The 12,653-nt window shown below is 34.5% G+C and overlaps 1 protein-coding gene across 1 annotated transcript in view; it reads left to right on the forward strand.

The window, feature by feature from the left end:
• LOC18422487 (uncharacterized) overlaps positions 1–12,653 on the forward strand; it is a 34,918-nt gene that overhangs the window by 8,973 nt on the left and 13,292 nt on the right. Inside the window, 6 exon segments of the mRNA XM_020667379.2 lie at positions 8,200–8,333; positions 8,448–8,541; positions 10,548–10,611; positions 10,708–10,772; positions 10,872–10,967; positions 12,132–12,195. Of these exon segments, the coding sequence (XP_020523038.2) occupies positions 8,200–8,333; positions 8,448–8,541; positions 10,548–10,611; positions 10,708–10,772; positions 10,872–10,967; positions 12,132–12,195 (517 nt within the window).

A 12,653-nucleotide genomic window follows, 5' to 3' on the forward strand; every position in this document is an offset into this window, starting at 1 on the left:
TCTACCTCATCTATCTCCCTAGCCCTCTGCGAGTGTAAAGCCCCAACAGTAGTCGTTGCTCAAGTGGTGCTCCTAGGATCAGACGCTGGACCTCAAGTCTCTTCAACCATTTCCCCAGTCAAACCCCTCCCAGGGGAAGATCTCATAAGTACCAAGGTCTTCAACTAGCCAATCAAAAGCATTCTTCCTATCTTTCGTAGCGATGAGATCCTTCTTTTGTTGGTTAAACTTCTCCTTGAGCCTCTGATTCTCTCAAACACAAATCAAGTCATTGAGCTTCCTTTCCTCAAGCTTATTTTACTTTGTATACATCTAGATTAAAAATGCTTGAGTATTAGTGTACTACTAGTCTACGACTAGTATTAATTGACCCATATACTAATGAACTTATAAAAAAGAAAAGAATATAAGTTACCATCTCAAATGAACACCAATTGCACTCACAACCATAAGAGCTAATTGTCAAACTTAAGATCCTAATAGTCATCTTTTGGAGGTGTGGATGCTACTCTTGTGTTGTTTCCACCATTGGGCTACAAAATTTGTGTGCAACCTGTATAATTAATTTAAGTATTTAATATTATCATTAAGAAATTTAGCGAATTTAAAATTCAACATTGGTTATTACTTATTAGGACCTTGAAAGAAAATTTTCAAACAAAAATTATATTAAATATATATTATTATTATCTGGTTTTTCTTTGCTCCTTTGTCTTAGTGCCATTTCTTTCTTGAATGACTTCAAAGCACACTTGTACAAGATGAGCTCTTCACTTGATATTTTATCTTGGATATTTGGATCGGGAACTAACCTCTCAAGGCTCTCATAGAAATCATCTATAATTGTATCTTTGGCCTCAATATCACCATCAACATAAAAGAACTTATGGTTCAATAAGTACCCCGTTGCATGCAACCCCACTGCATGCAATGGTCAATGTAGCTGTCGATCCCACTTCTCATCTATAGTTGACCAAATTGCACCGTACTTGGCCTCATCATTGCCAAAGTTCTCTGCAATCTACTTTTTAGGTCCTTCAAGTGCATCATATTTAAAGACCATAGAGGGCTTATCAGAATCAGCCAAGTGTCAGACCTTCACCAAGTGTAGAAATATTTGTATCACCTGCTTTACTCCATGCCAAAAATATTTAGAAAGAATTATATCTCGTGCCTTCTTCCCCTTGGCATCCTTGGACCGGCTACACCTGCTCCATTCCTCAGAAGCACTGTACCCATCCTTGTGGGTCTTGAGATATTCCCTAATATGCTCAACTTCTTTTTTTGATAGTGGTTTGCCAAGCTAATATGGAGTTGGGTCTTTCAACCTTTGCCAAAATTGCCCAATTGCTTCCAACATTGTATGGATGCTTTTCAAGTGAGCAGTATTAAAAGAAATGTTTGCATTGTAAAACTAACAAGCGATATATTGAACTACCCGACCTTTATCTTCCTTCTTAAATCTATTTTCAAGTGCCACTTGTTTTTTCCCCTTTCCCTGCCCTTTCTCAATTAATGTCTCGAGGTTAGGTATAAAAAAATTATCAATAGGTCGTTTCATACGAGGCCTCTTAGATCCAAAACCCCTCTTACTCTTAGTGCTCTGAGTAATTGCCACCTCGCCTACCTCATCTTCCCCTTCCTCATCTTCATTAGTGTCAACATTGTCATAAAAAACATGGAACCCTTCCCGCATTTCTGTTATATCATTTTCTTTTGTTATTCTTTTATTTTTTTCAACTTCAATGTACTCAGAAATCTCTTTCTTTACAAACGCTGGAGCCTTCTTATAAAGGGCAACATCACCTCTAATACTGGCGAGATGTTTTTTAAATATATTTATGCAGGCATTAGAAATATGTCCAGAAAAATTGCAATTAATTTTATTTTTATCATTCTTATCTAGGTTAACACAATACTTCCATCTCGCATCCCCACTCCTAGTAGACCCTATGGAGGACATCTCAAATCCAAAAAATGAAACTCAAATAAAGATTATAATCTAGCCCTTTTTGCCCAATCTTGACTCTTCGATGGTTGTGACCTCAATCGAGCTACTAATCACCTCAAAAGTCTTCTAATACCTTCAATAGCACCCTAAAAATAATTCCAATGAGAAAAGAAAAGTTTAGGATGCTTCTTCAAACTACAAAAAATACTTTTGATTCTCATAAATAGGTATAGCAAAGAGATTTAGGGGCTATGGAAGTGTTCTTTTAACTTTTGGGGGTTGAAAATAACTTCCATAATCTATTTGAACTTTTTTTTAGATCAAAATTAACCTCTATGCCCTTTTGGGCATCTATAAAAATTGAAAAAAGGCCCATGGCCCTGGGCGCCCACCCAAAATTTGGCAATGGGTGTCCGTATGGGCGCTTGCGTTGGTACAGTTGGCCAAAATGGGGCACCAAGGCCTAGGGGTGCGGCCTGAGGTCTCTTGGGTGTCGAGCAGCCTGTTTTTAGTATGTTGCTCATGAACTAGCATCAAAGGCTTCTATGGTTGTTGCTTTTGCTCATTTTCCTCTGTGTTGATCTAGGGCACAAAAATCGATGCTACAATATTGTGCTATTGTACGTGCTACAATACTATGCTTCAGTGCTACAATATTGTCCATATTGATTGTCAGGCTCTGATACCAACCTGACGCGGACCTAATAGCTTGAAGCTAGGGTTTAGCAAAGAAAAAAATAGGGAAGACCCAAAATTAGGAAAAGATTTAAAAAGCAAAGATAAAAAGAGCACTTGCTGATAACAGTCTATAATATAATCCATCATTGTTTTTTAGTACATCTTTTATATAAGAAAACCCTAAACAAGGCTTAATCTCGGCCATCCATTTAATCTAACAATGGCCCTTTCATTATAAAAGGCTATAAGTGAATCAAAAAATATAAAAGACTCTAGAAATTATTACTTATGCCCCTAAGTGAATAAAAAGACTCAAAAAATAAATAAAAGATATAAAAGGATAGACTCAATGACTAATTTGCCATTCTGTGATTCCTCTTGTAACTTTTAAGCTTGTCTGTCTTATCTAGATACCCGAAAGCAATATTCTGGGTTGTATCAACAATTGTGTTTGCCTCGCGATACACGTACTTGAAGAAGACTTGTATGAGTTCTACAAATATCAAAAATTCTCTCAAGCAATTGCTCCAAATGCCAGGGATAGGAGGTGTCCCTTAAGGCTTATCTAATCCCCTTGAGGCCCATCTACTAACATTCATTGAATCGTCTTCACATCAGGGGAGAATCCCATCTACAATTGAACAATGTATGGCCCTATTTGAAGAAAAGTAGAGTCTATTTGGTTCTTCTTCCTCAAACGAAGTGGGCACCCCACCCACCTTGACTACCTGGGTGGCCTCCTAAGCCGATTTTACGTAAAATGGTAATTTCCTTATTGTTATTTTTTAATTGCAACAGCCTCAAAATCTCAAACTTAAGGATGTCCCCAGAAACCAACCCCCAGCTGTTTACCACCTAGGCACCGCATCATGCCTTTTAGAACACTGACAAATCGGCATTGTTTGAAAAAAAATTTAACACTGAAACCTTCGGAACTCGACTTTTTTGCAACCAGTCTCGTGATATTTGATTATCGAACTGCATATAGCATGCCTCTGCAGATATTGGTATTTGCCGGATCTCGTGTACAAAAGTCAAGATATACACACTCTTACATTAATTGACAGTTGGAGTGTTTTTCCCTTCGAATTGTCAAACTCATTCCCTAGTTGATCCTAGATTTTATAAGAGCCCTATGTCAGGTAGTTTGAGCTTGTTTTTTCATTTACATTTTTAAACTAGGTTTCTGGTCCTTCAAGTTTTATGTGAGCCATATGTCACACCTTGTTGATTGTGCCATGCCAACTATTGACATTTGTGAGCCTTCACAAGTGTGAGAAAAATAAAATCTTCCAAGTTAACTGACAACAATCTATTTTTGGGGCTGTTATCTTTGTAAATCTTATTGGCTAAGGTCCTTAATGATCTAACGATTTGAAATTTTATCTCAGACCTCTCATTTGGTAATCATTTAAGAAGTTTGTTCATTAAATGTTGACCAGGTTTGGTGCTGCTGGGTTTTTTGCTTATCGCCATAGTTAGGTAAGAAATTCATAATCTTAAGAAAATTTGTTTCTTTCTTTCATGATATGTCATTGAGAATTTAGCTTGCAAAAGCCACTATTCCATGTTGGTAATGCTAATAATTTCCAAGAAACTGTAGGCTTATATTCCTTTCCCGAAATGCGATGCCTATATCTAGGAGTTGATGTTTTAACCAATGTTTTAAGCTGTGGGATGTGGTCCCGATGTGGCGATGTGGCTCAATGTGGTCCCGATGACGGTACATCACCTCTAATTTGGTCTATACATTTAATTTTTTTAAAAAAAATACAAAAATATAATAATGCATAGAGAGAAACATAAATGTGATTTATGTGATAGTTGGTATTTTAATTTATTCAATATCTATAATATATTAGTTGTAGTAGATGTAGGTGGGTTGGCCACCGTAGACGTAATACAACATTAGTTAGGAGAGGCAAAATGGTTCAAGTGGAAGGCTCTAAAAGGGCAAGCAAAAGGCCTAAAAGGATATGGATGGAAGTAGTGAGAAGAGATATAGTGACTTATGGTATGACTGAGGGTACAACCCTTGATAGATTAAAATGATGGAACCTGATTCGTATAACCAATCTCAAATAGTTGGGATAAGGCTTTGATGATGATTTATTATATATTAGTTATGACTTCAAGTCCCTTGATGGCCAGATAAAGGGTTGTAACCTAGTGCTGATCCCACTTAAGTAGGGCCCCAGGACCGCTGGGCTGGAAACACTCCTAACCTTTGGCTTATGCACAAAGTGGCCGCTCTCAAGACTCGAACCCACGCTCTTGGCTGGCTACCTGACCCTTGATGGCCATATAAAAAGTGAAAAAGTTTGTTGTTCTGATTTCTAATATTTAATGGTTCAAATGTCTAGCATAATTAACATGTAAAACAAAGCAATCCATTGCATGTCATATAAAATATCTAGAATTTCTAAAGTTTAAGTTCTAAACTTTAACGAGAAGCCCAGCGTGTGGGCGATCTTGTAGATACGATGTATACCTCTTTCCACTTTTAATACAACAGTTAATAATTTCAAAAAAAAAGAAAAAAAAAGAGGTGAAGATGAAAAGTTTTTAATAGAAAAAGATATTCAACTCTCATTCAAACAAGTCATCAAATACTTGAATTTCTTTTTTTAATTCCTTCTATCTCATTTTCTTCTTTTCTTTTTCTTTTCTCGGCTATCTATGTATGCCTAATCTCTCTTCCTATCTCGTTAGTTGCTTGTGGGCATGGTTTAGTATTGCTAATAATACTGGCTAGGTGTTCCTTTTGCTGAAAAATACCCCCAATATAAGTATTCCCCCATAGTTTACAAATAGTGCAATTTCAATCCTTAGTGTTTTTTAGTTTAGCATATTTTCATGCTGGATTCTTGCTACTTGAAGATGATAATGACGTTGTCCCAAACAAAAGGAAGTATTACAAAATGAAAATCTTACCAAAAAACTGACAGAAATTTTGATGCTGGCGATGCGACCGCATATGTGGGTGATGCCCATATGCAGCTGCATTTTAAATCAATGGTTTCAATTTTTGGAATGTATCTATTCTTGTATTTCTTATTGTTATATAAACTTTTCGTTAATTCATGAAGGTTGTAATGCACATATTTTCGTTAATTATCTAGACCGAATTGGACTACATGGTCCTTTTGATCAAGCCACTGACCGGTACCTTGACTAGTCATGTCTTAAAGCAAAAATTTGGTTACTTGAAAATCGGTCAAAGTCAGTGTTTTATTGGGTTTAGTCTACCAAACCATTTGAATTCGACCTGTTTGACCAACTAAACAAATTTGATAATCTTTTTTCTAATCTTTTTTATTTTCTTAGACAATGATTCTTATTTTTCTTATATTTTTTTAAATTACCGTCCTATCGGTTTGACCCACGGTCCAACCGGTTTGACTTACAGTCCAATCAGTTTTGATTAGACTAGAACCCATATTGGTGTAGTGGCCAATCTTATCCTCATAACTATGTTTTCTATGTTTTCCAACTTGTTATGACTAGTGTTACATTGACACTAACACAAGTGTAGTATCTAGTATGTCTCAGGCGTATTGTACTTTGGCCCAAGAAGCTAGCATGGCCTGGCCCTGGCAAGTCCATACAACCATCTATATATAAATTATTTATATATAAGTCATAAAAGAATTTTAAAATATAATTCTTTAAAATTGAACTACAAAAAATAAAGGATTTTAAAATATTAAATATTTAGGCAATAAAGTAAAATTTATTCTTTTATTTGCAAAAATACTATTTTGCATAATTAATGTCAAACATCTTTAATAGTTTGGGTATGTAGAACCATTTATAAGTTAGAAAGATGCAAGCTTAAATTCAACAAAGTGCAATTAACATTTTAGAATATAAACCATGTTTAATTTTAGAGATTCTTTGTGGGATAATAAGAGTATGATATTTATTAAATGTACATAAAATATATCCATAAACATCATGTTTTAATTTTTTAGAACATAGATCTTTTTTTGGAGTCTTATGTAATTACTCTAAAATATGCATGCTTTGTAAGAGGATTTTGAAGTCCTTTGTGATAGAATTTAAATGTTTTGACTTTTGTACTCAATTAAATGCACTAGAGAGCTCCTTTTTATTTGAGTCATGTGTAATAGTATTTAAATAGTTTTACTTTTCTACTAAGATAAATGCACTTGTAAGAGACCGAATAGTAGCATATATTGCATTTTGTAAAAAGATGAATATTATATATTTCTGACAAAATCATGATGGAAATGTTTATCATTGTCAAAGCATTTTTCCAACTAATTGGAGTCTGCTACACAAATTCTGATCTGCCATTTTTGTTCTATTAAGGGTCATACCCTCAGTAAGGCCATATGTCTCATTATCTTTTCTAATTACTTCTAACTATATCTTTTTGGGCCTACTCCTTACTCTTTTTGAGCCTTCGTAATGTTTTTTCTATATAAAACAAAATATGGACATTGTGCATTTGATATCCAAATAGTATATATACGTGTCGACATAGAGTTGAGTTGCTATAATCTTTGGTCAAGTATGAAAAAACGTTGGTCACGTGTCTAGGCACGTTGACCCGTGTAGTTAAGTGTCGACACGCATATACACATCAGACGAGAGAAAGGGAGGTGTTTGTGTAATACTGGTTATGGCTTGCAAATCTTATTTTAGCCTCAAGAATATGATTTCCTGGTTTTTGCTTTCCTAGCTTATTATGATGTATTTAAGGGGTGTAAGAGCGATTTCAAGATGGACTATTTTTCATTTATATGGACTATTTTTCATTTATATAAGAGCGTAGAGTATTTCTTTTATTTTCTTCCCCCGAATCGGTCGAAGTACCAAATTGCTTCAGTTTTCTCACGAAACCAAATAACACTCTGAAGCGAATCTAACACCATTGTCCTAAAGATACCGTATACCATACTTTGGCAAGTATTGTTACAAAACTCATCCATTACTGCGACACTTTTCACTAACTCGCTAGTGTTTCATTGTACTTGGGCGTGTTAGTATAGTACTTGCTGGTATTATATAGGCCATAATTATTTGGATTTATTTTTTTGATTAAATGCTTTTTTGATAATAAATCCAAATTATTATCCAAATTACATAATAATTTGGATTTATTATTCATTTGAAGTTTTCAAGATCTCAGGATATCCTAGATCCAAACTGAAAACCCAAAACTAGTGAGGGGGATTTTGATTTTGGTTGTTTGAGGAAGCTTTGACAAGGATTTGAGGCATCAGTTCTCATCAACTACAAGATCGGGGGCTTGGCCTTGAAATTTTGGGTATTTTTCGTTTTTAATTTAGATTCATAAATCTGATTTATTTTAACTGTATCAAATATAATTTCTTTATACTTCATTAGTATATACTTCTATGTTTTTTATGATTTTCCTTATTTTCCTTTTTTTTGAAATTCCTTTTTTAGATTTTTTTACTTTTCAAAGCCCATAATACTCTATGTTCTATAAATTTTTATTTTGTGCATTTTTTAAATTTTTGTGATTTTTGTGATTTTTTTTAAAAAAAATTCATTTCTTCCCTCGAGCTGTGTTTTAGAACTCTAGTTTCACTCTATCTCTATCAAGCACTAATCTTTCTACAAGGTACTTTTTCAATAGGTACTGGCAAACTAACATGAATAATGTGAAGTCTAATAAATTTGCACACAAGGAGTCCGTCCATGATTTGAGGTACACTGTTTGACTCTGTATCTCACAAAAAAAAAAAAATTAACTTTTAATTGCAAGCAGAAAGGTATTTATTTATCATCCATGGGCATTATATGGACTTATTCTTTTTCACAGTTTCTCACGGACAGACTTGAAATTTTTCTCTTGCTCTGATGATGGTACTGTTAAAGTGTGGGACTTTGCTTGATGCCAAGAAGAGCGGAGACTAGCTGGTAATTGCGCCATACTTTTGGCTTTGGAGAACATGGAATTTTGTGTGTTTAACATACTAGTACAGCGTCGTGCAAAGCATGGCATGTACCAAGATCAATGAACAATCAGAAAATGTGCAAATCAAAGCAATCTGTAAAAAAAATCTAAAAAATAATATGAACTAATGCAGAAAATAAATTAGAGAAAAATACAGAAGGCTAATAAAAAGTAGCTTTTTAGTAGAGAAAACTTTCATTGTTAATGAGATTATATTCATTGTTGAAAACTGATATAATAATCATCAATATATAAAAAGATCAGGCTTCTGATGAATTAAAACAAATTCTTGGAACTCTGAAGGCTGAAGCTATCAAAAGACAAATCTAAAGGAAAAGATAGTCTAATCAAAGTACTCCATAGAGAAAAGTGAAGAGCAAACACCAAAATCATAAGAAATTAAATTTCTAGAAAGGGTCAAATTAAAAGCTAAAAAGGGTCAAATTAATAGAAACAAAACTTACGTTGCCAATGAGATTTTTTGCATACTCATTCTTAAACCAGCCAAAATATTTAGTCAAATTGATTATTTTCATGTAAGTATTACATTCATGTTATCATGTGCTATGGATATCCCATTTGGGGATTCCTCTCTGTGTGTGTATGTGTGTATGTGTATCGGGACTCCACCTCTATGTGTCGTGTACCTATCCTACATTCTCTGTCATATTAGATCTCCCATGTAGTTTGAATGCTATGTGTCCAACTCTTAACAATGGCGTTATATATGATAATAGATAAACTAATGAAGGGATTATGACAAATAATACAATTGAGGTCACTGGATATAGTTGATCCCCTAGACTTTGTAGTTGAATAAGTCCCACTTTTATTGAGCGGGATCAGCTAACTAGTATGCTTTTGTAATGTGCTCCATCAATTTCTTACATTGCTTCTCCAGTATCGAAGCTAAAAGTATATCCCTTCATGGAGAACTTTGGTCCGGATTAAAAGTTTAAGCTTATCTTATTCTCATATAACTACCCCCCAGTACTTTTGTGAGCACACAAATGCATCACTGGCAAAATCATTTCCTTCTTAACCGTTGTTCCGGTCCTCCCCAATTGTCTTTCCCATAGGTCCCTCTTAATACATTATTTAAACCTGCACATCATTCACAATCTCCTTGGCGCTTCACCTTACTGACTTAGGCCCTTATATATCCCTGTGAAATACCTAAAAGCCTCCAATTATGTATTAATCTCTACCCATACTCCTCCTTGAGAATCTATTAGCATATGGTTACTTTACATTTGACTGTTAGTTCTTGTTATGTCTCATTACTTACTTACAATTATTTATCTAGTGGAACTCTTTTTTGGTTACACTAGAAAATATGCATGTGATGGGGTTTGGAAAACATCTCTCCACCAAATCAAACCTATATCTTGATTGCTTTAGAGTTGCCATGTAGATTATTTACCTTGTTCATATTATTTATTCCATTGAAATTCCTGTTGTTTAGTTTTTTTATAGCTCATTGCTTGGTTATATGCGATTATTTATCTATTGAATGTTCTTTCCTTGGTGAATGCAAGATCACTATTAGATATTTTTTTCAGGAGTACTTCATATTAGATTTATTGTGCATGCACTAAAGTGTTATTTGTATGTCTTCATAATTATTTCTTATTTTTTCCGTTGCAGTATTTTTTTTCATTGATACATTTTTTCCTTTTCTTGTGTGGTCCTCATTTTCCTTCTTTCTATTTGTCCTTATCTACTTTTTTCTCCTCAAGCCATCATATACTTTTTCCTTGTTCCAAATGTTCTTCTGAAACGTGATCTAGAAATATGTTTACACCCCTGCTATGAAGTTCTTTGATAACTGGACCTGTTGCTTTGAACTGGAAGATGCATGCCTTGGATAGTGCATTTTATTAGTTTTACCATGGTAAAGGGATGATCCATGTAATTACTACTGACAAGGGATAACCTAAGAGTCTCTTTTGTGTTTAAATTTAGACATGTCACTCATGGGATGTAAAGAGTGTTGATTGGCACCCCACAAAATCTTTGCTTGTTTCAGGTTCGGATGCAAGAATTGTATTACGTATCCTGCACTTTGTTTTATTGCTATGCAATGCTTAATTCTATGATGTTCTATGTACCTGAATGGTCATAGGTGGCAAGGAAAGCCTTGTGAATCTTTGGGATGCAATATCAGGGAAAGAACTTTGTTCGTTGTGAGTTGGAACACATTTTCACTGAAAGGACCAGATTTGCTTCCATGAAAATTTAATGATTCACTTCCATTTAAATATAATAAATACAACTTGGCATTTATAGATGTGCATACATGGTCACAAGAATTGGGTGCTTTGTGTCAAATGGAATCAAAATAGTAATTGGGTTCTCACTTCTTTAAAAGATCAGATCATTAAGGTTAGCATCTTCTTAGCAGGCCTTCATGATATTTAATTATGAATGCCCTAAGTTCATTATTTTACCTTTCTAGGTTGCTCAGGTTTACTAATGCTACATCTTGAATATGACTGCATTAAATAATTTGGTGGTCACTTGCCCAAGATCTGGCAATTCTAATGGCTATCTATGGCCTACTTTGAATTAATGTGTTCTTTTAGCTTTGAGCATATCTTCTTGTTCTCGATGAAACGCTGCATGATCTTATATTATAGTTTGCACTTTCCATCTTAGTATTACTGTACTAAGTTCGGAACAGATGCAGTAATAGGTCTTCTGTGTTGAGATTGGTGCTCACCCTGTTTTCTTCAAATCATGTTTCTTTAAGTTAAGGAAGTAAGGTCGGGAACTTGGAGTATTCAGGGATGAAAGTGGCCATTAAATTATAGTGCTAATGATTCACTTTGAGGTCACTACTTTCTCAGGACTGGGGCCTGGGGACCATGCATTCGTGCATTTTTGCATGAGACCTCATATGATTGCTTTTTATTTAGGGAATGTTATCAATGTCATTTAATGGGAGATGACTGGTCTCTCATACTCCAATTATGTTTAGCACTATTATTTTATGATATGAAAGATATTTCATGGTTGATCACTGGATAGTTGTCTCTGCACATAGCCTAGCTAATGATGTCGTGGTAGATTAGCAAATCATGGTTCTCCAGATGGCCATGAGGGACATAGATGTTTTCAAAAGTGTATCAATTGCACCATTTTGATCCTATTTGAGTTTTTCTTTCATTTGGTGATAATGTTCTTTAGCTGCAAAGAAAGTTTTTCTTAATATGACTACCTGTTGGGAGGGTCTTTTGCTTTTTGTTAGATCAGCAGATCTTTGGGTTGAGTTATTTTTAATTTTTTATCTTTTTAGAATGTCCTCATGAAGGGTCATATTGCAAATTGATATGCGTTATTGTGTTGATGTTGCGTATACCTACCTGCATGCATAGATGTTCATTGACTCGATGATGCATGGATAATTTGTCAAAGGCTTGATGATGCATGCATAATTGTTTGTCGGACATTCTTTTTCCTGAACAGTGTATAATAGTCCATTGACTGATTCCCCAATGTTACTATCTCGACCCTAATCACCATTTAAAACCTTTATCATATTTTCAGCATTATGATATATGAACTATGAAGGAGCTTGAATCTTATTGTGGTCATCACGAGGATGTAACTGGTTGGTAATTTGTTTATTGCTTCTTTTTTTTTCTAATTCATTATTTTATGCATAATAGAATCATCCCCAATGGCCAATGGACTTCTGCAATTTTAAGCACTTGTAATTCATCTGGTGGACTCTTTTTTTATTATTTACTTCTTTACAGGTTAATTGGTTTTACTTTGTAACAAGTAACAAATTGATTTGGTTATGTGCTAATTGTGGACTTGATTGATATGCATCGTAGTTGCTTCATTCTTTTTCTTTATTATATCTGCCCTTGCTTTGAACTCCAGTCTAATGCTTCTTCTGCCCACTGCACAAATCTTTATGTATATCTATTTATTCTAATTGATGGTACATGTATTTAACCAATCATGCATGAGTTTCAAACTTGTGATTTGTATAAGAATTTCTTTGTACCTTCTGATATACTGCATCAGATTTCTACAACCTTATTGTTGTTGTCATCATTG

This window comes from Amborella trichopoda, chromosome 3 (assembly GCF_054954075.1).
Source record: "Amborella trichopoda isolate Santa Cruz 75 chromosome 3, AtrichopodaSantaCruz75HAP2 v2.0, whole genome shotgun sequence".
Lineage (NCBI taxonomy): Eukaryota > Viridiplantae > Streptophyta > Magnoliopsida > Amborellales > Amborellaceae > Amborella > Amborella trichopoda.